This window comes from Phacochoerus africanus, chromosome 15, assembly GCF_016906955.1.
Source record: "Phacochoerus africanus isolate WHEZ1 chromosome 15, ROS_Pafr_v1, whole genome shotgun sequence".
In the NCBI taxonomy this organism is placed as follows: domain Eukaryota; kingdom Metazoa; phylum Chordata; class Mammalia; order Artiodactyla; family Suidae; genus Phacochoerus; species Phacochoerus africanus.
Window position 1 is genome coordinate 141,519,748 of NC_062558.1, and position 24,955 is coordinate 141,544,702.

At 57.2% G+C, this 24,955-nt stretch overlaps 3 protein-coding genes across 8 annotated transcripts in view; 1 reads left to right on the forward strand and 2 right to left on the reverse strand.

Moving 5' to 3' along the window:
* Window positions 1-7,877, reverse strand: part of TUBGCP2 (tubulin gamma complex associated protein 2) — a 19,267-nt gene extending 11,390 nt beyond the window's left edge. For both annotated transcript variants that reach the window (XR_007132173.1, XM_047760299.1), the window contains exons 1-5: window positions 7,765-7,877; window positions 4,180-4,366; window positions 3,007-3,135; window positions 2,294-2,470; window positions 1,431-1,590 (exon numbers count right to left, since the gene is read on the reverse strand). Coding sequence is in view for 1 of the 2 variants with exons in the window: in XM_047760299.1 (XP_047616255.1) it covers window positions 1,431-1,590; window positions 2,294-2,470; window positions 3,007-3,135; window positions 4,180-4,329 (616 nt within the window). In the remaining variant the exon portion in view is untranslated. The remainder of the gene's footprint in view (window positions 1-1,430; window positions 1,591-2,293; window positions 2,471-3,006; window positions 3,136-4,179; window positions 4,367-7,764) is intronic.
* On the forward strand, window positions 7,850-23,071 carry ZNF511 (zinc finger protein 511). 5 transcript variants are annotated; one of them, XM_047760302.1, is made up of 6 exons: window positions 7,850-8,071; window positions 8,286-8,359; window positions 8,624-8,825; window positions 8,983-9,107; window positions 11,538-11,684; window positions 12,698-13,057. In XM_047760302.1, the coding sequence occupies exons 1-6, from the start codon at window positions 7,919-7,921 to the stop codon at window positions 12,771-12,773; spliced, it is 777 nt and encodes a 258-aa protein (XP_047616258.1). In that variant the 5' UTR covers window positions 7,850-7,918; the 3' UTR covers window positions 12,774-13,057. The 5 variants fall into 5 exon arrangements, with proteins under 5 accessions (XP_047616258.1, XP_047616257.1, XP_047616261.1 ...); XM_047760301.1 differs by lacking the exon at window positions 12,698-13,057 and adding an exon at window positions 11,774-12,103 and having other exon boundaries at window positions 7,887-8,071; XM_047760303.1 differs by lacking the exon at window positions 12,698-13,057 and adding an exon at window positions 21,946-23,071 and having other exon boundaries at window positions 7,892-8,071.
* LOC125117019 (homeobox protein MSX-3-like) lies at window positions 23,023-24,626 on the reverse strand. Its single transcript, XM_047762694.1, has 3 exons — window positions 24,434-24,626; window positions 24,207-24,298; window positions 23,023-23,914 (listed from the first exon to the last, which is right to left on the reverse strand). The coding sequence occupies exons 1-3, from the start codon at window positions 24,624-24,626 to the stop codon at window positions 23,360-23,362; spliced, it is 840 nt and encodes a 279-aa protein (XP_047618650.1). The 3' UTR covers window positions 23,023-23,359.
* Window positions 24,627-24,955: the final 329 nt, after the last annotated feature.

The window sequence follows — 24,955 nt, forward strand, 5'->3', positions numbered from 1 at the left end:
GCGGCACTGTCTGAGTGAGGCTGGGGCGGCCCGGGTGAGCAGATGGGGCTGGAGGCCCGTGCGCAGAAGGGCAGCCCGGCCTCAGGCAGGTGGGGGCTGCCTCCGCTCCAGGAGGTTGGGAGGCACCATGCGGCTGGCGGGGGGCAGGCTGCATGTCGCATGAGGGGGCAGGCGGTTTCCCAGGTGAGACTCTGCCACAGGGAGGCCAGGGGAGGGCTGAGGACAGGCACCCTGACCACACAGGTCTGAGCGCAGACGGGACAGAGGCCCATGGGAGAAGCCGTGTCAGGGCCTGCGGCGCTGGGCCAGGGTGTGACAGAGGTGACATGGGGCCCGAAGGACAGACGCTGATCCCACCTCATGAGCCTGTGGCTGAGGGAGGGAGGTGGCCAGGCTGCCCGTCCTACCCAAGTTCCCGGGAGCATTGTTGTGCAAGGCAGCCGCAGAGGCTGCCCCCGGCCAGGCCCACCCTGGGTGTGCGCGGGACCCGCCCCAGCGGCAGGGCCCAGGCGGGAACGCGCCTCGTCCGCTGTCTGTGAGCACACCCTGCCCTGCTGAGCCAGCTCCTGGCCACCTCCTCTGAGGCTGGGCCTCCCCAGCAGTTCCGAGTGGGCCTCATGCAGGGCCGGGAACTCAGCTCTTCTAACGACTACACACACCCGACGTCAACGGAGTCCCTCGGCAGCGCTGAGAAACTTCTCTGCTTTCTGCTGGCCACACGGGGAGCCGGTGGCACCTGCCAGCCCAGCAGGCCCCCGGATCTCCTGCCCCAGGCCTGCAGCATCGGGCCTCCTACATGCCCATGAACCCTGGTGCTACCAGGAGCCCCCCCACCGCCGTGCTTCTCGTCCTTGGACGTGGTCCCAGGGACCAGGTTTTGCAACCTCTGGCCCCATGACGACTTCCACAGGGCAAGCTCCTCCAGCGGCCACATGGCAGGCGCCGTGCAGAGCAAGCGCTTCCTCTCACGCCGCGCCTCCTCTCACGCGAGCGCCGTGAGCAAGAGGGATGACACGGCTCCTTTGACCAGGGGAGGGCTTGCCAGGTGTGAGATGCACGCGACAGGACACACACCCCATCCCCAAAGGCCCCACGGTCCTCTGAACGCGACACTAGAAGGCCTGTGTGGTTGGGGCCTCGTCACCCGGCAGCAGCGCCTGCAGTGCCCGCAATTCTGTTGAGAAGGACGACCCCCAGGTCCGCGGGAGCCCCAGGACACACACTCTCCCGAAGCCAGCACAGAGCCGCCCGAAAGCTGCCACGTCGCCACCCACTGGTGATCGGGGATGGGACGTGGGGGACGGCGGCCCGTGGGACCCCAAGGGCAGCGGAGGCCTGTGACAGCACGAGGCCCGCCTGCCACCTCTGCGGGTGTTGCGCAGACAGACTTCTGTGAGGCTCCCGCCGTCGGAAGTCAGCGCGCCACCTACCTATGGGAACAGCTGTGTCCGCGCCCCCGCCCGTCCCGGGCAGGAAGTCCCCGAGCAGCGCGGGCCTCTCATACACCCACGCCGGGAGGACCGGGAGACGCTGGCCCGAGTTTTTTTTGCTCTGCTTGTCTCGAAGCATCTTCCTGGTGAGCTCCAGGGACTGGGAGAGGCATTTTCAGGAACAAAGAGAAAAGACACACTTTTAGCACAAACACTTGACAATGACACGGCTAAGATGTGAAAGAGCGGATCCTTGCACTCACGTGACCTTCAACAAACATGTGCAAACGAAACACATGCCTCCGAGCCGTCACAACGCCAGGGGCCGGCCTGTGTGCGCCCACAAGTCAACCCGGAGCACCTCCCACAGCACAGGCCCAGCCTCATGCGGCCTGAGCCACTTTTCCCGAGGCACGGGGTCCAGATACGACCGCCAGGTGAGGGAGAGGCCCAGCAAGAGCTGGTGGCAAAGGGGCGCCCCCACCTGAGCCCCAAGGGGCCGAGGGACAGAGGCGCTCGACACAGGGCGTGCCCAACTGCACGGGCCTGCAGCTTAGACCTCATGGGATGTGGCTCTGAGTGGCTCGAAGGCCACAGAAGAAGGACGGTAGGAAGGCAGACAGACGGCAGGAGAGCAGAGCAAGCCACTGCGTTGAAAGCAAGAGGAGCTTTAAGTGAGGGAGAAAAGCATCTCGAACTAACCGTGCGGCGGCCGTGCAGTGAAAAGCAGAACCAGCCTTGCCGTGGCTGAGCCACATACCAGCTTACGAGGCCGAACCGCCCGCGCTGGGCCCAGGGCTCCCGCCCCCAGCCAGGTCCCGACCAGCCTGTCTCCACACCCAGATCCGGGGGCTGCGTGGTACCTGCTGCCATGTGGGGCCTGTGGCCACGCTGCCCAGTTGCTTCCTCAGCTCCTCCAGCTCCTGCATGGAGATCTTGGAGGCTGTGGCGGAGGCACCGAAGCTGGCGGTGCTGCTGGCTGCAGCACTGGCCGCGAGCTCCGCTCTCTCCTTGGCATTCTGCTGTAAGTACTGCAGCGTCTACAAGCACACGGTACTGGCGTCGCTCACGCTGCTCACCCACGGCCACCACGAGGGGCCACGTGCCCAGATCACAAGAGGACGGGATCCCAGCCTTTGTTCCCCGTGGTGGGGCCTTTCTCTGCATGTGGCCAGTCTCGCTGGCTGCACGGGACCAGGTCCCCTTATCTGTCCCCGGAGTGATGGCCCCCCACCCGGTGCCCCAGCCCCTCAGGTTACAGACGCACTTGCTCAGCATCCCAGTAACACGCCCTGAATTCAAAACAGACAAGAACGGAACGTGCACAGGCACAAAGCGCCGAGCCCCAGAGGTGGCTGTCAACGCCCCGGGTTCATCACCGTCACGAGTTACTCCCCCCCCCCCGGTTCGCGCAGCACAACAGGTGCGAGGCCGGGAAGGGTGGACAGGCGCCGCTGCAGGGCGGAGGGGCGGAGGCCAGGAGGCCTCAGCAGCTGTGGCCCCGTGCGGTGTCACCGCAACTGACAAGTGTGTGGCTGAGCCTAGCCCCGACCCGTGGGCCCAGCCCAGCACCCACCTCCCTGTCCTCCGTGAGCTTCGATAGCAGGTACACCAGGGGGTCGAGGTTCCTCGTGTTCTTAGACTTCAGTTCATCGTATTTCTTCAGAAAGTCCTCAGGAGTGCGAGAAAATTCTGCTATTTTAACCTCAAAGGTAAAGACAGAGTGATTTAGTGATAAAAATTAGGAACTTTAAAAAAAGGTTGCGGAAAACTACACCCAAAAAACCAGAGTGAAATTAGGTAGAGGGAATCGTTGTACATCTCTGAAATAAAACTAAAAAAACCCATCACAACATTTTGCTAAACTCACCCACACTCTGCCCTGTGGTTCTGTCCGTGTCAGGCTTCCTAAGCCTCAGGTCAGACGACTGTCACTTAGATTTTTCTAGCAGTTTATGCATTCAGTTTATACACCTAACTCCACACTCTGGAATTTACCATCACATGCAGGTTCAGGGGTTACATTTGCTCAATGATTTAAAATGCTTCCCTTATAATAAATTAAGCACAAGGAGTTCCCTGGTGGTCTAGAGATTAGGATTCAGGGCTTCACCCCTGTGGCCTGGGTTCGAACACTGGTCTGGGAACTGAGATCCCACACAAAGCCACTACACGCCACGACCAAAACAAAACGTGTGTGTGTGTGTGTGTACATACATCATTATGATAGCGTGTTCCTAGACTTTCTTTTTCCTGCTCAGTAACTTCTCCAAGTTATCCTTGTACCACTGTTAAGCTATTTAAATGAATGAAGTCTCATAATGTGTTTCTAAAACAGACTTTGGAATTTTCTCTCGTGCAATCTACAGTTGTGCATTACATGTTGTCTGAATAAAGAAAAAACCCCCCGTTACAGGGATTTCCACGTGGCCACGGCCAGGAGCTTCCCTTCTCATCCAGGGGGACGTGGTGGGCGACTGGGTTCCGAGGCCAGGTTGCCAGCCCAGCGCCCACCCCCGAGCCTTGACCTACTCCTCAGCGCCTCGGGGTGAGGGAGAGGCATGGCTGTGGAGGGCAACACGGCTCAGAGTTGAGCGGAATACGCACTCCATGAAAACCACCCGAGAAGCCCTGTCTGCCCGCAGCTCCAGCCCGGAGACGGCCACCCAGTCAGGAAGGTGACCTCTGCCAAGAGCGGCACCGGGGACGGGCCCACCGCACCCAGGGCTGTGCCTGGGCGGGCACGCACCTTGGCACTGTGGGCAGACACGGTGGTGGTGACATACGGGGTCCTGTTCTTCTGCAGCAGGTCAATGTAGACCTCAGCCCCGTCCCCTCCGTGGACCCGGAGCAGGCTGAGCAGCTCGTTGACGTCGTGGTGAATCCGAAATTCGCTCATGGCTTCGGCTCCTCAGAAAACATCACAGCACGTCCTCCTAAAGGTGAGAAGAAAGCCAGTTACCAAAACAAAGTGCCATAAATAAAATTTTTTTTTGTCTCTTTAGGGCACCTGCGGCCTCCGGAGGTTCTTAAGACTAGGGATCAAATCAGAGCTGCAGCTGCCGGACTCCACCACAACCACAGCAACACAGGATCCTTAACCCACTGAGCGAGGCCAGGGATCGAACCTACGTCCTCATGGTTACTAATCAGATCCGTTTCCACTGAACCACAGCGGGAACTCCAAAACCACTATAAATAAAAATTTTCAGGAGTTCTCGTCCTGGCTCAGTGGCTAATGAATCCGACTAGGAACCACGAGGTTGCAGGTTCAATCCCTGGCCTCGCTCAGTGGGTTAAGGATCTGGCGTTGCCATGAGCTGTGGTGTAGGTCGCAGACGCGGCTCCGATCTGGCGTGGCATAGGCTGGTGGCTACAGCTCTGGCTGGACCCCTAGCCTGGGAACCTCCATATGCCGCAGGTGCAGCCCTAGAAAAGGCAAAAAGACCAAAAAAAATTTTGTTAAAGCAACCAAATTTGGCCAATGTCAGGTCTTTAAGAAGCCAAACTGGCATCCGGCTGGGCAGACACAGTGGCCTCTTGCCCACCAGTACACGGGGCTCAGCCTCCCTCCTCCCTGGGGACAGTCCTCCTGTTCCTCAGGTGACCCTCGGTGAGGCTGGTCACTTCCTCCTGGGCGCTATCTCAGTGGGCAGCTCCCGGTGGGAACCAAGCACTGAGCCTCACCAGCTCCGGCCAGTTTCCAGGCTCGCTCCTCAGCTGGGGAGCAGCCTCGTGCGGACAGAGCGGACGTGGCCTCGGGGGCCTGAGCCTCCTTTCTCCGGGGTAACTCCAACCCCGCGCGGCCCTGGGCCAGCAGGAGCGGCGCTCTTGGCTGCAGTGCTTTCTCCTCCTGGCTGTGTGGACAGTCCTGCGGACACCGTGGTCCCGGCCCTTAGGGGTCATGAGCTACGCAGGGACATTGCACAGCCGAAACCGCCACCTGTCCCGGCTCCCACGCAGGGCCCACACCTGCAGCCCCCGTGTCATCTCCGGTTTCGTGCTCTCTCTGCACGCCAGGCCGTGGCTTTGCTAAGACTTGCTGCACCTCCCAGGCCCCGGGCTGGTGGGCTCCCCTTCGGCTTCTGTTCTCCCACCCATGAGCAGCCCAGTTAGCCGTTCTCATTAACAGTAAGACAGACAATCACAGGCAATTAGCCATAGATTCAAAAAACAAACATGAGCAAACTTCACATAAACACTTCCATCTTTTACGGCCGCATATGGAAGTTCCCAGGCTAGGGGTCGAATAGGAGCTGTAGCCTCTGACCTACACCTCAGCCACAGCAACACAAGATCCGAGCTGTTGTCTGTGGCCTACACCACAGCTCAGGGCAACACTGGATCCTTAACCCACTGAGCGAGGCCAGGAATGGAACCCACAACTTCATGGATCCTAGTCAGATTCGTTTCTGCTGCGCCACGACGGGAACCCCCACATAAACTGTTCCTTTGCAGGCCTCACAGTTCAGGATGCATGAAAAACAAAAGAACCCTTGGAAATTACAGGCAAAATCATGTCTGTCTGTGAATTTTCTGAGGAGAGGGTCTTTCAACGGATTATCAAAGGCTCTATGACCCATTGAGGGTTAGGAACCACTGTGCCAACAGTTCCAGAGAAGCCAAGAGTTAAATCAGGGAGGAGACACTTAACACGCACGACCACAACACGAGTATTAAATTGCAACGCTTCACTGAGAAAGGCAGACTCTAACCCTGAGCAACGGGAGACCAAGGCCGTCACGGCATGCAAACGTCAATCACTGGACAGAAGTATCTCCAAACACGACAGCAGACACTAGTGTAAGTGGGTTCATCAGTTCCCAGCACACGTGCTTTTTACACCAGGAGGCGCTCACAGTGACTCGTCACGGGGCAGGGCCTGGGCTGTGGGCTCCCAGCCGGCCCGAACGGGGACTTGTCTCTTCCAGGCTCTAGGGCTCTGGACAAGGAGTCTGTCCTCTGCATGCTTCCTCTGCAAAGGGGAAGATCCTACCCAGAGAGCCGCCGTGGAGAGGAAACACAGCACCGCTCTTACTAGAAAAGCAGAAACAAACGTTGCTATCGCTGCACACGGCCAACCACCTGGAAACGGCCACTGCTACCTGAGAAATCCCAAACTGTACAGGACTCCCTGCCAGCACCCCAAACTACCTGTGACTTGCAGTTAATCACAGAGGACGCTGGACCAGGCGCTGCAAACCACCAGCAAAACAGCCGACAGCCAGGCTTCCCACGACCGCAGCCTGGCCTGAACAGCTGGACCAGGATCACTGGTCACACCAGATGGCAAGAACACTGCAGGGGCCACCAAAAGAAAACACCTCTCCTCCAGACACAAGTGGGTGGACAGGGCTCTTCTAAAGAAAGATCATTTCAGCAAATGTTTATTTAAAAACCGTCTTGCAGTTCCACCGTGGCTCAGCGGTGACAAACCCAACTGGTATCCATGAGGACGCAGGTTCAATCCCTGGCTTCCCTCCATGGGTTAGGGATCCCACGTTTGCTGTGGCTGTGGTGTAAGCCCGCAGCTACAGCTCCGATTCCACCCCTAGCTTGGGAAATTCTATATGCCATGGGTGCAGCCCTAAAAAGAGAAGAAAAATACCAATCAAACAACGACACCCCCCCCCCAAATCTGTCTTCATGAAACTTTACATTTGTGGTAGAAATAAAAGCAGAGACGTCCTTAATACAAGGAGCCTGCTGTTCCACGTCACTTTGGGGAACAATTCCTGCAAGATCTGTGGCTCTCGCCTGCAGGCAGCCCCCCGCGCCGGGCGCCTGGAAATGCCTAGGGGAGTCTGGGCAGTCACCGTGACTGCAGAGGTGTCTAGAATCTCCGTGGGCAAGAGGCCGGGGAGCCGAATATCCACAGAACCCTCCCACCAAAAATACCAACAGCAGCCCCACCGAGCACAACTCTGAGGAGCGCGAGCTGCAACAGCTCACACTCAGCTCAGCTTTCTGATGCTCCCGCTGCTTCTCCCGACCGGTCGCCACAAATGGACACAGAGACCCTCAAGACAGAGTGGGACATGCTGAGGGCGCAGCACACCCGGGGGTCACAACGCATGTGAATTTGCCGAAAATCATTCGGGGTCCAGTCTGGGGACTGGTCTGGGTACAGGGGGTCGGGAGGCCGCGGCAGCACTGCCGGGGGGAGACGGCGGCGGCAAGGAGGACGGGAGGGAGGCTGGGAGCCTCTGCAGCCGGGAGCCTGCGCTGCTCGGGGCGGGAGGGGACCCAGAGGCTCATCGGTGGGACGCGCGACGTCCGTTCCGCCCCGGAGCCGCCCCCAGACTCAGACCCCAAGGCCCCGCGCCCCACTCACCACAGGGCGCGGAGCCGGGCACCCAGCCCGCGAAACCCGCAGCGCCAGCCCCTCCAGCAGCGGAAGTGCGGCGACGTCACATCCGGCCCCGCCCCGCCCCCGCCGACGTGCGGACGGTGGCCGACAGGCCGTGGGGGTGCCGGCTCGCTGGGCGATGCAGCTGCCGCCCGCGCTGCACGTCCGCCTGGCGGGGGCCGCCGGGGCGGCCGAGCCGCTGCCCGTGGAGCGGGACCCCGCGGCCGGGGCCGCTCCCTTCACCTTCGCGGCGCGCCAGGTGCGCTTCCCACGGGAGCACGAGTTCTTCGAGGTTCGTGAGCCGAGGAAGAAGAGGGCAGTTGTGAGGGGCGGGGCCAGCGCCCTGGGGGCGGGGCTGTGGGCGGGACCAAGAGCTCGAGGCGGGGCCGGGACGGGCGCAGCTTTTTCCCGTCGAGGAGCTAAGGCTCCGGGCGGGGCCGAGGGCCGGGAGCCTGGGGACCGGGGCGGGTAGGCGGAGTCAGGGCTCACGGCGCTGTCTCTTGCAGGACGGGGACGTGCAGCGGCACCTCTACCTCCAGGATGTGCTTACGCAGGTGGCCGGGGCACCCGAGAGGCCCAGGTGAGCGCAGTGGCCCCGCACGTATCCCCTTCTTGTCCTCTCCTCGCCCCTCCGTCTTCCCGCTCCTCCTCAGGTGCCCTTGCTGCCCCTCAGCCTGGACCACCGACCAAGCCTGCGTGGCTGCCCTCACCTCGGCCTAGCTGGTCTATGAAAGGCTAATTGTTCTGAAAGTAGGATTAGGGATTGCGAGAGGAAATCCGAAGCTTTGTCGGGCAACCTAAAGGGGAACCGTGACAGGGAGCCTGAGGTTCTGTCCTTCGCCAGGGTGCCCGAGTTCACCTGTCAGGTGGCTGGCTGCTGCCAGGTGTTTGACGTCCTGGAGGACTACGAGCACCACTACCACACGCTGCACAGGAACGTCTGCTCCTTCTGCAAGCGGGCCTTCCCCTCTGGACACCTGCTGGACACCCACATTCTGGAGTGGCACGACTCCTTGTTCCAGATCTTGGCCGAGCGGCAGGACATGGTGGGTGACGTCTTGCCCACCGAGGCCACGGGCAGTCATCACGAGGACTTGTTCCTAGCCCTGTGCCTCGGGGCGCCAGAGCCTGGGGTTGAAGCACAGCAAGGCGGGGGTGTGGCAGCCACTGGGATCAGGGTGGGTGACGCTGTTTCCGTTGCAGTATCAGTGCTTGGTGGAGGGCTGCCCAGAGAGGTTCAGAACCAGCAGAGACAGGAAGGAGCACCTGGTGACTGGTCACCTCTACCCCGCAGACTTCCGCTTCGATAAACCGAGGAAGAGCAAAGGGTAGGTAACGGTGTGCGAGGAAGGCACCTCTCGAGCTTAGGAGAACCTCCGAGTACGTAAACCTTAAGGGTATCCGTGTCCCCTGGCATCTCGCGTGGTTGCAGGCAACAGAAGTGGACAAGAGGGAGCCAGTAACCCAGAGGAGTTAAGCAGCTAGGGTGGCTGTGTGGGCCACCCCCGTGCAGGGAGGACAGGACAGAGAGAACCCGGCAGGCCAGGTCTCTGCTGGGAGCACCTGAGCACCATCACAGGGTGTGCCAGGCAGGCAGGAGAGTCACCACGTCCCTCTGCCCTCTCACTTCACCCCACCTGGCTTATCCCCTCTGCTCCATCACTGATGTGGACCTTTGGGGACGTGTCCCAGGCTGCGAGCCCCACCTCAGGTGAGGCCCTCTTTTCATGTGTCACATAAGCATGTGTTTACAAAGCTGACAACAAAGCCACGTATCACACGTCATTGTTCAGATGTGATGTGGGAAGTGTTTTGGGGAATAACTCTTCTATTCATATTGTTCCTTTGCTCTTTTGTTAACTGATGTTCTCAGGTGAAGCTTCACAATTATCTACAAATTGCATTGATTGAATCTGTTCTGACTAAATTGTTGCCCTTAGGTAGGTCTTTGCTGTTTAAAATAGAATAATCGGGAGAACTCACTGCAATATAGATTTTTTTTTTTTTTTTTTTTTTGCTTTTTAGGACCACACTCATGGCATATGGAAATTCCTAGGCTAGGGGTCTAATGGGAGCTACAGCTGCGGCCTACACCACAGCCACAGCAATGCAGGATCCGAGCTGCATCTGCAGCCTACACCACAGCCCACAGCAATGCCTGATCCTTAACCCACTGAGCGAGGCCAGGGATTGAACCCGCAACCTCATGGTTCCTAGTCAGATTCATTTCCACTGCGCCCTGACGGGAACTCCAGTGTAGGAGATTTTTATAAAGTCTTGAGTATGCGGTAGCTTCTTTCTTTCTAAGGCATGGTTTTAAGGAGGAAGTTCCCACGTGGCTGAGTTGAGATGTTGACATTAGGAGGAGACATTCTGTTGTATGGTTGATCTTAGCAAACTTGACCTTGACCTTAGTAGACCTGACCTTAGCAGACTTGACCTTAGTAAACTTCTCCATGTTTGTCACGGAGAGATGTTTGGTGTTTTCGGGTTTCATTTACCACGCGATAGCACGAGAATACTGTTTTTATTTATATTTTATTTATTCATTTTTGTCTTTTCTAGGGCCGCACCCACGGCGTATGGAGGTTCTGAGGCTAGGAGTCTAATTGGAGCTGTAGCCACCATCCTACATCAGAGCCACAGCAACGGGGGTCTGAGCCGTGTCTGTGACCTACACCACAGCTCGCGGCAATGCCGGCTCCTTAACCCACTGAACGAGGACAGAGATCAGACACGCAACCTCATGGTTCCTAGTCAGATTTGTTAACCACTAAGCCACGGCGGGAACTCTGAGAATACCGTTTTTAAAACATGAAGTGTGAGGAGTTCCCTGGTGGCCCAGTGGTAAGGATTTGGCACTGTCACTGCTGTGGCTTGGGTTCAAACCCTGGCCGGGGAACTTCGAATGTTGCAGGTGCAGCAAAAACAAAAACATTGAGAAACCTCATGCTTCAGTAACTTCATGTTTAAGAAAACGAGTGAGGCTGAGAGTTCCCGCTGTGGTGCAATGTGATCGGCGGTATCTTGGGAGCACTGGGGTAGAGGTTCGATCCCCAGCCTGGCACAGTGGGTTAAGGATCTGCAGTGATGGCTCTGATCTGATCCCTGGCCTGGGAGCTCCATTTGCCATGGGGCAACCAAAAAATTAAAAAGAAAGAAAGAAAATAAGTGAGGTTGGAGTTGCCCTTGTGGCTCAATGGAAACAGATCCGACTAGGAGCCACGAGCTTGTAGGTTTGATCCCTGGCCTCGCTCAGTGGGTTAAGGATCAGGCATTGCTGTGGGCTGTGGTGTAGGCTGCAGATGCAGCTCGGATCCTGCATTGCTGTGGCTGTGGTGTAGGCCGCAGCTGTAGCTCCCATTAGACCCCTAGACTGGGAACCTCCACGTGCCGCGGGTGCGGCCCTAGAAACCAAAAAAAGAAAGGAAGGAAATGAGGTTGAATGTGGGTGCTGTTATCTCTACAAATTGGATATTTGTTTATTCTGCAACCTCCTTGGGGTTTGGGATCCTTAGCTGTAACTTGAACAAGTCGTACTTGAAATTCTAAAATGGAGAAGATGAAGTGTGATATTTCAGTTGAGCGCAGAAAGCATGGCGGTTACCCTGTGAACATTCGTGTCTCCTTGTCCTGGAAGCCCGAAAATTGTCCTCTGACCAAAGGGTCATAGAGTAGCTTCACCAGTTCACTTCTGGGGGAAGCCGAGGGCTGCAGGAGCTGAGACCTTGGAGTGCCTCATCCCCTGCCCTCTCCAGCCCAGCCACGTCCGGGGCCGCGCAGGTGCCAGCAGAGGCTCTGGGGGACGATGGGGTGACGTCGCAAGGAGACGCCATGGAAGTCTGTTCTGAACACCCGGAGCCCTCTCCAGAACCCTTGGGAGAGAAGCGGGCCTACGGCCACAGGTCGGTGTTAGCATTTTTCTGAAGCAGGTCTGAACGTGGGCTTCTGGAGCGTTCTGGGATTGACCCTGGGCCGGTGTTCTCTCTGAAAGAAACTGCTGCTGGGTTGGAGCGTTGGCTTCAGAGGGAGGTGAAAGCCTGACCCTTGCCGCTTGCCTTGAGCCACCTGCTTCCCTTGCTGCTCTGCCCGGGGCCCAGCAGCACCAGAAGGGAGCACGGAGCGTGCCCCTGCCACGGGGGCCTGAGGTGGGACAGAGAGACCTGGTGTGCGACTGCTCGGGGTACAGCCTACACGTCTGCCTGGTGTTAACTGTGCTGGTATTGGGTTAAAGTTGATTTCACGTCTAATTCGGAGGGGAGTTTCCGTTGTGGTCCAATAGAAACGAATCCTACTAGTATCTATGAGGACACAGGTTTGATTCCTGGTCTCGCTCAGCGGGTTAAGGATCCAGTGTTGCCATGAGCTGTGGTGTAGGTCACAGATTCAGCTCGTTTTCCGTGTTGCAGGCCAGCAGCTGTAGCTCTGATTCGACCCGTAGCCTGGGAACCTCCATGTGCTGAAGGTGTGGCCCTAAAAAAGCAAAAAAAAAAAAAAAAAGTCTAATTTGGGGGTACAGTTGAAAAAAAAAATTCGACAAATCCAGCAGGAAGAAGCACTCCTGTCCCTCAGCTCCCCCTACCTAGTTGCCCAGACTTTGGCCCGAGAGTGAGTCCAGGGCACCAGTGGGCGGATTCGGTTTCACCTGGACAGAGGGTCAGGAAGCCTGAGCCTGGGAACCCTGCTGATGAGGTTGGCTCTGGGGGCATTGCCCAGGGGAACAGGTGCACTGCAGGCCGGCCAGGTGGGGGCTGCCTGGGCCTGGGAGGATCGGGCAAGGGTGAGGCGCCCCCTGCAGTTTCCCGGGGGAAGAGGGAGCTTCCGGAGCAGCAGTAAAGCCCCCACCAGACCCCCGCTGCGAAGTGGGCCACTTGCGGGGAAAGTGCTGCAGCTCAGGGTGAAGGGGTCTCCGTTTCAGGGTCCCTTCCACCATCTGCTTCGGTCAAGGTGCCTCACGCGGGTTTAAAAGCTCCAAGAAGAGGAGCAAGCAGTGATCCAGGCGGGAGGAGGCTCCGCATCTGCTGGGGGAGGCCGCTTCGCGGGAGCCCGTTTCGCCCTACCCTCCTCGCGCCTCTGTGTGGCCCCTGGGGCCCTGGCCCTGCACCCTGGGTGTCTCGGTCCCCAGGGGACTGACTGAAGGAGGCTGGTGGCCAGGTCGGAAGCGGTGGGGGACCTGAGGGTTCCGGGAGTGACCCCGATTCCCCAACTCCCTCCCCCTCGTGGGTGGGGCACCCTGGGAAGTTCCTTTTTAAACACTTGAAGTAAACGTTTCCATTGAGGGCTCTGCTTGTCATTCTGCGCTGGGTGACAGTGACGGTGTGGGTGGAGGGGACACAGGCGGCGATGCGCTGCGAGGGTCGTGTCCTCATCGGCCGCTCTCCAGAGGCTGCCGACAGATGGCTCGGAGCCCGGGAGGCTGCAGTGGGATGGGGGCGCAGCAGGATGGGGGCGCAGCTGGCTGGCTCACTCTCACCTGTGCTTGGTGCTGAGACCAGGGAGGCCTCCCGCTTGGGCGGGGAGGAGCCCTGCGGGCAGAGCCCCCCAGGAGGGTCCCGAGGTGGCTCAGCCAGGGGAGGGGGTGCGCAGACCCCCACGGGCCGCTGCCCAGCGGTTTTGATAACCTCAGGGCCCCGGTCAGGCCTGCACCCCCACTGTCCCAGCCTCTGCCCCCAAAACCTGGGTCCCGTGGTGCCTCCTGCCTGCTCCTCTTGGGGCTCCGGGCGTGGCCCGAGGCAGCCGGCGCTGGTCCATGAGCCCTGGCACAGAGACTGCGGGTGGCACCCACAGAACGCAGCTCACCAGTGGTGTCAGGTGCGTAGGGAGACACTTGGGTACAAGTTCCTGTGTCTCGATGCAGAGAGGTGACCCGAGACTCTGGGTTGAGCGACACCAGCCTTGGCTGAGGGTTGTGCAGGGCCACTGAGGGGCTTAACGCTGGGGCCGGGGTTGGGGATGGTGTTCACTGCAGAAATCCCGCCAGTCGCTAAAAGCAAGCAAGCAGATAACAGTACGGCCCAGAGGAGGGAGACCAGTGCCCAGAGTGGCTACAACACGTGGTGTCTGACATCCAGCTTCCAACTAAGATTACGAGGCCTGCAAAGAAGCAGGAACACATAACCTGTATACCTGCAAAAGCAAACAACGAAAGGTGCCTGTGAGCGTCGCAAGATTTAAACCTACCAGAGAAGCAGGGACGTCTCTTCAGTGTTCTGTGGTGGCCCACACGGGAAAGGCATCTGAGAAAGAGTGGATGTGTTTATACGACTAACTGGTTCACTTTGCTGTGCAGCCAGAACTAATTCAGTATTTTAAGTCAACTCTACTCCAATCATTTTTTTTTAAACCTATCAGAAAAGACGTCGAAGGAGCCACTACAGGAGTTCCCCTGGGGTGCGGTCCGTAAAGAATCCACCTGCTGCGGCTCAGGTCGCTGCAGAGGTGCTGGCTCGATCCCCAGCATGACCCGGTGGGGTAAAGGGTCTGGCGTTGCTGCAGCTGCAGCTTAGGTTGCAGCCGTGGCTCACTTTGGACCCCTGGCCTGGAAATGCCCACGTGCTGAGGGTGCAGCCGTAAAAAATGAGTAAAATAAAATAAAAACCATCTTCTCAGAACTAAATGAAACAGGGATTACAGAATTGAAGGAAAGGTTGTGACAGCTCTCACCACAGAGAGATGAAAGTAAAGAGAAATTGCTTTTCCTAAAAAAAGATCTGTGGGATTTCAAGGCTTCTCCAAGGAACTCAAAAACTCAAAAAGCCTCCAGGGCCGAGATAAGAACTGCCAGACCATCAGCCCACAGGTCGCACTGTCGTTGCTGCAGTGTTCCCACCCCAGCAACTTCTCCTTCCTGCCCCCGCCAGCACCGGGGTGTGGCCCACTCCTCACCTCCTCCCCTGGAGGGGCAGCATGAGCCCCCAGCCGCCCGGCAGGTCAGCAGGTGTGTGGCAGGACCGCCCCGTGCGCCTCTTTGTCTTTGGCTGCACACACAGACCTGGCCCTGCGCCCAGCCGGCTCTCCCGACAATAGGGACGTCGGCCCGCCGCGTGAGCGGTGTCTCCTGCCTCAGTACACCTGTCTTTGCTCCACCTCGCTTGAGACTCTCTGTCCACCTGTGTGCAGAGACCACATTTCGGTGGCCCATAGGGGACTACCAAGGGTCTCCCGCGCCTTCTCCTTTTTCTCTTTCTGGAACCCTCTGAACAGGCGAGGAGCTGCGGAAGCAGCTAAGGAGTTCTGGCGAGGGTTACCCTCTGGTGTGTTCCGAAGGCCCCGCTGCTCCCTGCACCTTAGTGACTGTCCCCCTGAGGGGTGAGGGTTCCTCTTTTCTTTTTTCCTTCAGGCTGGGGACCTGGCCGACTGAAACCACATGGGCAGGGACAGGAGACTTAAGGGGGATGAGCACATTCCTGCCGCTGGAAGACTCCCGGGAGAGGACGAGAGGGTCGTGGGACAGACCAGGCTATTAGAACCCCCCCCATCAAAAAAAAAATTGAAGAAATAATGGATGAAAACTCGACTTGGAGTCCCCGTCGTGGCGCAGCGGAAAGGAGTCTGATTAGCCTCCATGAGGTTGAGGGTTCGATCCCTGGCCTTGTTGGGTTAAGGACCTGGCGTTGCCGTGAGCTGCAGTGTAGATCACAGACACGGCTCGGATCTGGCGTTGCTGTGGTTGTGTAGGCCGGCGGCTACAGCTCCGATTAGACCCCTAGCCTGGGAACCTCCATGTGCCACGGGTGCGGCCCTAAAAAGGACAAAAAGACAAAAATAAATAAATAAAATTAATAAAAACTTCTCAAATTTAGTGAAAAACAACCTATACATTCACGAATTTCAATGAATTCCAAATAGAATAAATCCCAGACACATCATAATAACACGCTAGAAGTCAAAAACAAGAAAAAATCTGGAAAATGAGACCAAAACAACACATTAGTTGCAAGGGAACCCCAGTAAAAGTAACGGCTGAATTCCCACCAGTCGTAAGAGAGGCCAGAAAGCAGCAGGACGACAGATTCGAAGCGCTCACAGAAAACCGTCCAGTGTCCTGCGTGGCTCAGCAGGTTAAAGACCCAGCGTTGACACTGTGAGGACTCGGGTTGAGTCCCTGGCCTTGCTCAGTGGGTTAAGGATCTAGCATTGATGCACGGGGGCTTAGGTCACGGATGCGGCTCAGATCCTCTGTTGCTGAGGCTGTGGCAAGGCGGCTGTAGGCTGGCAGCTGCAGCCCCAATTTGACCCCTAGCCCGGGAACTTCCATATGCTGCAGGTGCAGCCCTAAAAGGAAGAAGAAGAAAAAACTACCCATAACGACCCATAAAGTTCAGGACCAGATAGTTTCACCATTTCTACCAGATATTTAAGGAGGAATTAACATCGGGAGTTCCCCAGTGGTCTAGCTGTTAGGCTGCGGCCTTTTCACCACTGTGGCCCCGGTTCAATCCCTGGTCTGGGAAATGAGCTCCCGCAGCAGGCTGCTGCACGCTATGGTGGGGGAAAGAAAGAATTAAAGCCAGTTTTTCAAAAACTCCCTAAAAACCAAGGAGGAGGGAGTACTTCCCAACTCCTTGCCTATGTCCACGGCCCGTGTGTTACCAAACCAGACAAAGGTATCATTAGAGAAAACATACTCCAATATTGCTTGTAAGTATCGATGCAGAAATCCTCCACACACGTTACAAACCAAATCCAGCAACACATAAAAAGAATTCCGCACTGTGACTAAGGGGGGTTCATCCCAGGAATTCTAGATTGGTTTAACATCAGAAAAACAATGAGTATAACACATCATGTCAACAGAATAAAAAACAAAAACCACACAATCATCTCAGACGATGCAGAAAAATCATTTGACGAGGAGTTCCCGTCGTGGCGCAGCGGTTAACGAATCCGACTAGGAACCATGAGGTGGCGGGTTCGGTCCCTGCCCTTGCTCAGTGGGTTGACGATCCGGCCTTGCCGTGAGCTGTGGTGTAGGTTGCAGACGCGGCTCGGATCCCGCGTTGCTGTGGCTCTGGCGTAGGCTGGCAGCTACAGCTCCGATTAGACCCCTAGCCTGGGAACCTCCATATGCCGCGGGAGCGGCCCAAAGAAATAGCAAAAAGACAAAAAAAAAATCATTTGACGAAATCCAACACGTTTATATGATAAAAACACTCAGCAAACAAGGGGAGAAGGGAACTTCCTTAGTCTGATAACGGCATCTATGAAAACCCCAGAGCTCACATCACGCTTAGTGCCGAGTGGCTGGATGCTTCCAGGAACAAGGCAAGGATATGCTCTTGCTGCTTCTGGCCAACATGGCACTGAGGTCCTGGCCAGGGTAATGAGGCAAAAAAGAAAAGAAAAATAAAAAGGATCTAGATTGGAAAGGAAGAAACATTTGATTTCTATTCACAGATGACATGACCTGGTATGTGAAAAGTCCTAAGGAGCGCATTGAAAAATGATTAGAACTTATAAACGAACTCAGGAGTTTGCAGGATGAAATACCAAGACACAGGGAGTTCCATCAAGGCTCAGTGGTTAATGAATCCGACTAGGAACCATGAGGTTGTGGGTTCCATCCCTGGCCTCGCTCAGTGGGTTAAGGATCCAGCGTTGCCGTGAGCTGTGGTGTAGGTCGCAGACGCGGCTCGGATCTGGTGTTGCTGTGGCTGTGGTGCAAGCCGGCAGCTATAGCTCTGATTAGACCCCTAGCCTGGGAACCTCCATATGTCGTGGGTGCGGCCCTGGAAAAGGCAAAAAAAAAAAAAAAAAAGATCAATACACAAAATCAGTTATCTTTCTACACACTTGCAATGAACAACCCAAAAATGGCCATGAGAAAACAATCCCAGGCTGCTCTCACCTTCAGATGAACCATATTCTGCCTCCTTTCACTTAAAAAAAATAAAACAATTTTGTTTTGCTCTTTTAAGGGCTGAACCCACAGCATGTGGAGGTTCCCAGGCTAGGGGTCTAATCAGAGCTGTAGCCGCCGGCCTACACCACAGCCACAGCAAATCCACATCCGAGCCACGTCTGCAACCTACAGCACAGCTCACGGCAACGCCAGACCCTTAACCCACTGAGCAAGGCCAGGGCTCGAACCTGTGTCCTCATGGATGCTAGTTGGGTTTGTTTTCTGCTGAGCCACAAAGGGAACTCCAAAGAAAACAATTTCAATACCATCAAAAAGAATAAAATACTTAAGACTGAATTTAGCAACAACAAAAAAAGCAAAGCTTTACCCTAGAAATTACAGAATATTGTTCAGAGAAACAAAAGAAGATCTAAATAATTGATAAAACCTCTCATGCTCATGATTTAACACTGTTAAAATAAGAATATTTCCTAAAACATTGTCTGATCTACAAATTCAATGCAATCTTCACCAGAATCCCAGTGGACTTCTTTTTAGAAATTGACAGTCTAATTCTGAAATTTACATGGAATTGCCAGGGACCCAGAAAAGTCAAAACCTTCTGGAAAGAACAAAATAAGAATGTTTCAAAAAAAAAAATGTTTCAAAACTTGCTACAAAGCAACAGTGATCCAGTCACTGTGGTACTGGCAGAAGGACAGATAGAGTCCAGAGGGCTAGAATGGGGGTCCGGGGATGGACCCCGACACTGACAGTCAAGTGTTGTTTGACAGAAAGCCAAGACCATCTAACTGGGAAGAAGAGTCTTGTCAGCAAACAGTTCTGGGGTAACTGGATAACCACGTGCGAAAGAATCAGGTTGGACCCTTACCTCCCAAATACTCAAAAGTTAACTCAAAATGAGCCAAAGACTTAAGTGTAAGAGATAAAAATGCAGAGTGAATCTCCACGATCTTGGATTTGGCACAGGATTCTTCTGTGTGACACCAAAAGCACAAGCAACAAAATGTAAAACAGATAAATTGGATTTGATCAAAGTTAAAATATTTAGTGCTTCAAAGGACACCATCAAGAGAGTAGAAAAAGAGTTCCTGTTGTGGCTCAGCCGTGACGACCCACGTAGTATCCGTGAAGACATGGGTTCGATCCCTGGCCTCCCTCAGTGGGTTAAGGATCCGGCGTTGCCATGAGCTGTGGTGTAGGTCGCAGACGTGGCTTGGATCCTGTGTTGCTGTGGTTGAGGCGTAGGCCGACAGCTACAGCCCCGTTTTGACCCCTAACCTGGGAACCCCCACATGCTGCAGGTGCAGCCCTAAAAATACCAAAAAAAAAAAAAAAGGGCAAAGGACCTAAATAGAGGCTACTCTGCAGATGATATATAAGTGGCCAAAGCCCATGGGAACATAGTCGTTGACCATCAGGGAGAACACGTTAAAGCCCTTGACCTCGCGCCCACTAGGCTGGAGTCGCAACGTCAGATGATAGCAAGAACTGGAAAGGATGTGAGCAAATCAGACTTCCCACTAGAATTTACCACAGTAGCAGCTGGAGGGGAACGCACTCCATCACGTCTGTACACACAGGAAAAGCATTTGCTAAACTGCAACCTCCACTGATGACAAAACTTCTGTTGTCGCGTGGCAGGAGGGAACCTAGGTTGCCTGGGAAAGTATTTTGAAAAATTCACCTCACATATCGTGCTTACGGCGAAATGTTAAAAGTATTTCCTTTAAAAAGCCAGAATGAGACAAAGACGCCCCTTCTGGAGACTTCCATCCACCCTCACCCTGCAGGCTTTTGCCAGCCGGCGGGTCAACAAGAGGGAAGAGGTGGGTAGCTCTGCATTCAGTTGCAGCTCCACGAACAGAAACCCCAAACGACCGCCTACCCTGGTGAGGACGTAAGGACGCGGTTCTCCCTGGCCCCAGAGCTGCAGGATCCTGGGCACGGCCTCTGGACTCTGGGTGCAGCAGTTATCACCCCGAGTTGTGGAGACAGGCGCTCACTGAGGGTGGGGTGAGTACGTGGTTCCTCTTCTACAAATTCTCAAAGTAAATCGGGAAAAAGTCACATCTCCTGAATGTTCAGAGTAATAATGTCGCTGTTTGGTGTGGTTTTGAAAAGACCTGCTTCGTGCGTGTACTGGGACAGCTCTTGTCCACGTTTCACTGGCCTCTGAAATTGAGCCTCTTACCACCACTGGCCATGTCCATTCATTTGCTGTATGATTATTTTTCTTAATGGTCTAATCGATGGAAATACAGCATAACTTACTGAGTATCAGAAATAGCAAAAACTGTATATTTAGGAAAATGAAACACTTTTTTTGGTCTTTTTTTTTTTAGGGCTGCACCCGAGGCACGTGGAGGTTCCCAGGCTCGGGGTCCAATTGGAGCTGCAGCTGCGACCTACACCACAGCTCATGGCAACGCCAGATCCTTAACCCCACTGAGTGAGGCCAGGGATCGAACCTGCGTCCTCATGGATGCTAGTCAGATTTGTTTCCACTGAGCCATGACAGGAACTCTTGAAACACTTTTTTTAAAAGTCAAAATGAGAGTAGCAGAGCTTTAGGCCACCTGGCTGGCATTTTGTGCTGTCACGCCAGGGAAACTGCAGTCACTTTTCCAGAAATCCTTCCTGAAGGTGTGCACGGACTTGGGACTGGGCGGTGGGGGCAGCAGAGAGCCTGCCTCTGCCAGCCCCTGGCCACGTGGCTGACACCTGGCATCAGGGATTAGTCTTCAACCCCAAGCATCTTACCGCCTGTGTGGACGAAGTAGTGCCTAAATAACCTTTTCTTGTTATGACTTTTTTTTTGGACTGTGCCCACGCCGTTGCAGTGGCGACACCAGATCCTTGACCCTCTGGGCCGCAAGAGGACTCCATGAAATGTCTCACACCCACGAAAGCACACATGTGACAAGAACAGGGGATCCCACAGTCCCAGGACCCAGCTTAGAAGCACCCAGAGTTGTATTTTTAGGAGGCCACAAGGAGGCCGCTACCCTCCCAACAACGGCTGTTCTAGATCCTTTGAGATCCATGGACAGACTGCAGAGTCCCTCCCCCAGAGGTACCGACAGAGGACTGACACCCCCCACCCCGAGTGTCCACAGGCACAAGACCTGTGGCCTGGGGTCCACTCCCGGGGTGGGCCGAGAGCAGCACCCCCAGACACAGAGCAGGCAAGGCTGGTTTGGGGACCAGCAGAGGCCTTCAAGCTTCCTGTGCCAGGAGGGGCCCTGGGGGCCCAGGCTGACCCCACCCAGGAACCAGTGATGGGTCTGCCCAACCTGGACCCTGCCACCCTTGCTGAGGTGACGCTGACCTGGGAGCCCCAGGGCAGTCCCCCAACACTAGGCTTGCTGGCAGGGTCTCTGTCCGGGTTCTCCACAGTCCCCACCTTCCCCGCTTTGACCCCTGCACCTCCAAGAGGCACGGACTGCCCTGAACTGCCCGCCAGCCCCCGTCCAGCTGGCAGAGCTGCTGTCTCCGACTCCAGCAGCTGCCGCCGGGAATGGTGTGGATGCCAGGACTGAGTTCGAACCCTTCTGTGTGGGGTCCTGACGGGGAGTCCTCCCACCCCGGCTGCGGCCGGCTCGGGGCAGCCCCCAGGACTTGGAGACACAGTGGCTGAAGGAGGAAGCTGGCAGTGCCCCGGCCCCAGGCAGGAGCCCACTCAGGAAGGGGGGATTTCTTGGTCTTGAACGTCTGCCTCAGCCTTGCCCAGCAAGGGCACCCAGCTGGTGGGCTCTCAGGGGCTCTGGCCCCACAGAGCCTCAACCCCCCTTCGGTGGTCTGGGTGCCGAGCCCTGAGTCAGACAAAGGTCGCTGGACCGGCTCAGTGGGGACCTGGGTGGGGCCGCTCCCAGGTGGGTGTCTCGGTCAGAACCGGTCATGGAGAGACACGTGGCAAACTGATGCAGCGAAGCCTCTTCCAGCCCTGGCTGTGGGGGCTCCAGGGTGTAAAGGATGCGAGTGCCCGCGCAGGCACCGGGGAGACACGGGGGCGGGGGGGGGTCGCTCCCCTCGGCCCCTTGGCCGGCTCCCCTGGTGCAGTGGAACCCGCGCACCGTCTCTGGCACAATTACAGACCGCAGGCGGGCCTGTCCCCTCAGGAATCCAACTGGAGTCGGGCTCTGAGCTTAAAGAGCACAGGCTCAGGCCTCACCGGGACACACCTCGGGCGCGATGGGCGGTGTCTGGCTTCCGTCCCCCTTCCCGCCACCAGGCCTTCGCAGCACACTTCAGTAACTGGGTCAACTTCCCTTTAAAATTCATCATGACTTTTCATTTTCCAGGAACATAGGGAGGACGATGGCTACGAAGGCAAGGAATGCAGTGTGAGCCTCGCTCCCCATGGAGCGGCACCTGCCCCGCCTGGGGGCAGCAGGACCTCGGCCCCCGGCGACCTGCAGTCCTTGCAGGGGGAGAAGGGCCTGGCGTCCCCCTCCCCCGTGGTCAGCGTGCAGCCTGCACCCACGTGGCCAGTGAGTCTGCAGCCAGAGCCTGTCTGTAGCTCCACGGGGAAGGCAGGGGAGGTGTTAGGCAAGGCGCCCTCCGGCCCAGCCGGTGGCTGGGGAGCTAACATGAGATGCCCCTGAGCGGTTTCCCCCAGCCATCCCAGCCCTGAATGCGAGGGCTGGGGGCCGCCCTGCAGACCCTCGGAGGGGTGGACCGTCGTTTCACTTCGTGCCTGGGTGTCATTTTCCTGAATTAACTCAGCACGTTGTCAAGAGGCAACAGAAGGATGACCAGCAGGTCCCCAGCCACCGCTGCCCCGGTGACTCAGGGCCCGGCCTTTTGGTCACACCTGGCCCCTGGTGCGCCAGTCCTGCTGTGCATGCACTGTGACTCCTCTTCCCACCGGACACCTGCTTACCCTGGTCTCGCTTCTGCTTTGCCCCCGCAAGGCAAGCGGTAGAGCCAGGCCTGAGGGTGTGCCCCACAATCCCCTGAGGCCACGGCTCCAAGGCCGCCTGGCCCACGAGTGGACACCTTATGCACACTCACGCACACGCCCCCTCACCCCAGAGCATCTTGCCTCAGGCTCCAGGATGCTTTCTAGTTAAAAAAAAAAAAAAAAGGAAAAATTCCCTGAAACAAGTGTGAAAGTTTCCATTCAGTTACTACCACGAGCCACCTAGTAGTGAAAATAACTAGTAAGTTTCATTAGCAGTCCTGGCACCAAACGGTGACTGTCATCTCTTTGTTGGAAATCAGTTTCCCGCTACAGCCGCGAACAATCCGCTAGGTTCTGAGCAGAGGCAGCTGCGGAAGCAAGGGTGTGGCGGGCAGGTCCACAGTCACCCTCCAAATACCTAACTGGTGCTCTGTACAGAATAGTAAGCTCTGTTTTGGTCCATTTCCAGGACAGTGTCTGAAACTATGCTCACTGCCTTTCAGTAAAGTTTGGTACAAGCAGGATTTTTTAAAAACAGTTTTGAACATGTTACCCACGAACAGACTTGTGGCATCAATTATAACGCTGTTAACAACAAAAACAAAAACCTGAAAAATGTAGAGAATGCCCAGATGCCTGCAGCGCACGGGTAGCAGCAGTGCCGCAGCCAGGGAGAGGCCGTGGCGGCAGAGGGCACCGCTTGCCCTCTGGGACCCATCTCAGGCCCTGGGATGGGTTGCCCCCGGCGACAGCAGCCAACATGTCCTGGCTGCGCCCTCCCTCCCCAGCGGGATCCCCGCGGCCTCGCAGCCCTAGGAGAAGTAATACCTGCAGTAGGCGGCCAGGGGCGAGGGGAGGCGTCCCGGTACCTGCGGGAGGGAGCCTGCCGCGCCGCGGGACACCGCTGGGAAGCCGTACAGGTGGGTGCCCAGGGGGAAGGGCAGGGCAAACGGGGGCAGCAGCGGCCTGGCCGCCAGCTTCATCCTCTCCAGCTCGGCCTCCTGCAGTCGCTTGGCCTTGGCCCGGCGGTTCTGAAACCAGATCTTGACCTGCGTCTCGGAGAGGCTCAGGCTGCCGGAGAACTCAGCGCGCTCGGCGATGGACAGGTACTGCTTCTGGCAGAACTTGCGCTCCAGGGCCAGCAGCTGCGCGGTGGTGAAGGGCGTCCGCGGTTTGCGGTTGTTCTTGTGTGGCCGGAGGGGGTAGGGTGCGGGGCTGGGGGCGCCTGGGGGGAAAGAGCACAAAGCAGGCGCTGAGACCCGGCAGCGCGCGCTCCTTTCCCTCACTCCTGGATCACCGCAAAGGCTGGTGCCGGATGCAAGTTGCGGCTGGGTGACCGCGGCCCTCAGAGGAGACCTCCAAAGCCTCTAGGGTAAGAGAAGCGAGGCACAGGGGCGATGGCGCGTCGCGGTAGCCTCGGGCTCTGTTCCCCAGATCGGTGGCCCTGCGCCCCAGGGAGGGGGACCTCTGCCCATTTGGCAAACTGAGAGACTGGGCTTGAAGTCGCCGCAAGAACTGAGTGGTGACCGCAGAGGCGGGACTCGGCGAAGCGGAAGTTAACCACGCGTGGGGACTGACGGGGCTGAAGGGGTGCTCGGCAGGAGAGAATCTAAGACAAGAAGCCCGGGGTCTTGGGTTGCGCGCTCCGCCCCAAGGTACAGCAGAAGCCTGATCGGCGTGGGACGGGGAGCAGCTGCAGGGCTCGCGCGCGCGGGAGGGGGCGGACGGGCTCGTGGGGGCTGGTTCTTTCTCTGCGCTCAGGCCGTACCTTAGTGGCTGGTTACTCTCCAAAGTTACAAGGGACAGCGCCCTTCCCGCCCTGGTCCTCCGACCTTGGGCTTGGTGGGATCCTCTCGCACCCTGGAACCGTGCGGCAGGGCACTTACGTGGGAAGGACGAGGGGGCGGCCAGCGGAAACCAGGTCCTGGGTTCCGCGGCGCCTCGCGGCCTCTCCTCCCGGGGTTCTGTGGGCTCCGAGCCTAGCCCGCGCTCTGCTTCCAGCAACGACTCGACGCTGAAGAGCAGCGGGCCGGGCCCCGCACGGTCCCCGCCGCACGTCCCGAGCCCAGCGGGGTTCATGCCGCGACTCGGCGAGACGGCACCGGCTCGGCGGCGCCCCGCCCCTCAGAGCCCTATAAAAAGGCGGTGCCCCTTTCGTGGTCGGCTGTCCAATCGCGCGGTCGCTGCAGCGTAGACCTAGGCGCCCATTGGCTGCGCCGACCCGGGAGGCAGGACGGGCAGGGAGGGGCGGGACCCTGGCGCCCCAGGTCCGCCCACCTGGCGCGCTCCACTCTCCCGGCGCCAGCCTGTCCTATTCCGAGCGCTGCGCTCCTGGGTCCTGTCCCAGGCGGCTGGAGCAGCTGTGGAGCAGGAGGAGCTGGCCCCGGCCTCCCCACGCGGCGGAGCCC

What these genes read in the sequence shown, in the direction of transcription:
- LOC125117019 (XM_047762694.1), bottom strand. Translation starts at nt 24,626, where the DNA reads ATGAACCCCGCTGGGCTCGGGACGTGCGGCGGGGACCGTGCGGGGCCC. An exon ending in CGCCCCCTCGTCCTTCCCAC is followed by an intron (nt 24,299 to 24,433) that starts GTAAGTGCCCTG and finishes GCCTGAGCGCAG; the next exon opens with AGAAAGAACCAGCCCCCACG. An exon ending in ACGCCGATCAGGCTTCTGCT is followed by an intron (nt 23,915 to 24,206) that starts GTACCTTGGGGC and finishes CTCTTACCCTAG; the next exon opens with AGGCTTTGGAGGTCTCCTCT.
- ZNF511 (XM_047760301.1), top strand. Translation starts at nt 7,919, where the DNA reads ATGCAGCTGCCGCCCGCGCTGCACGTCCGCCTGGCGGGGGCCGCCGGG. An exon ending in GGGAGCACGAGTTCTTCGAG is followed by an intron (nt 8,072 to 8,285) that starts GTTCGTGAGCCG and finishes TGTCTCTTGCAG; the next exon opens with GACGGGGACGTGCAGCGGCA. An exon ending in AAGCGGGCCTACGGCCACAG is followed by an intron (nt 11,685 to 11,773) that starts GTCGGTGTTAGC and finishes TCTCTCTGAAAG; the next exon opens with AAACTGCTGCTGGGTTGGAG.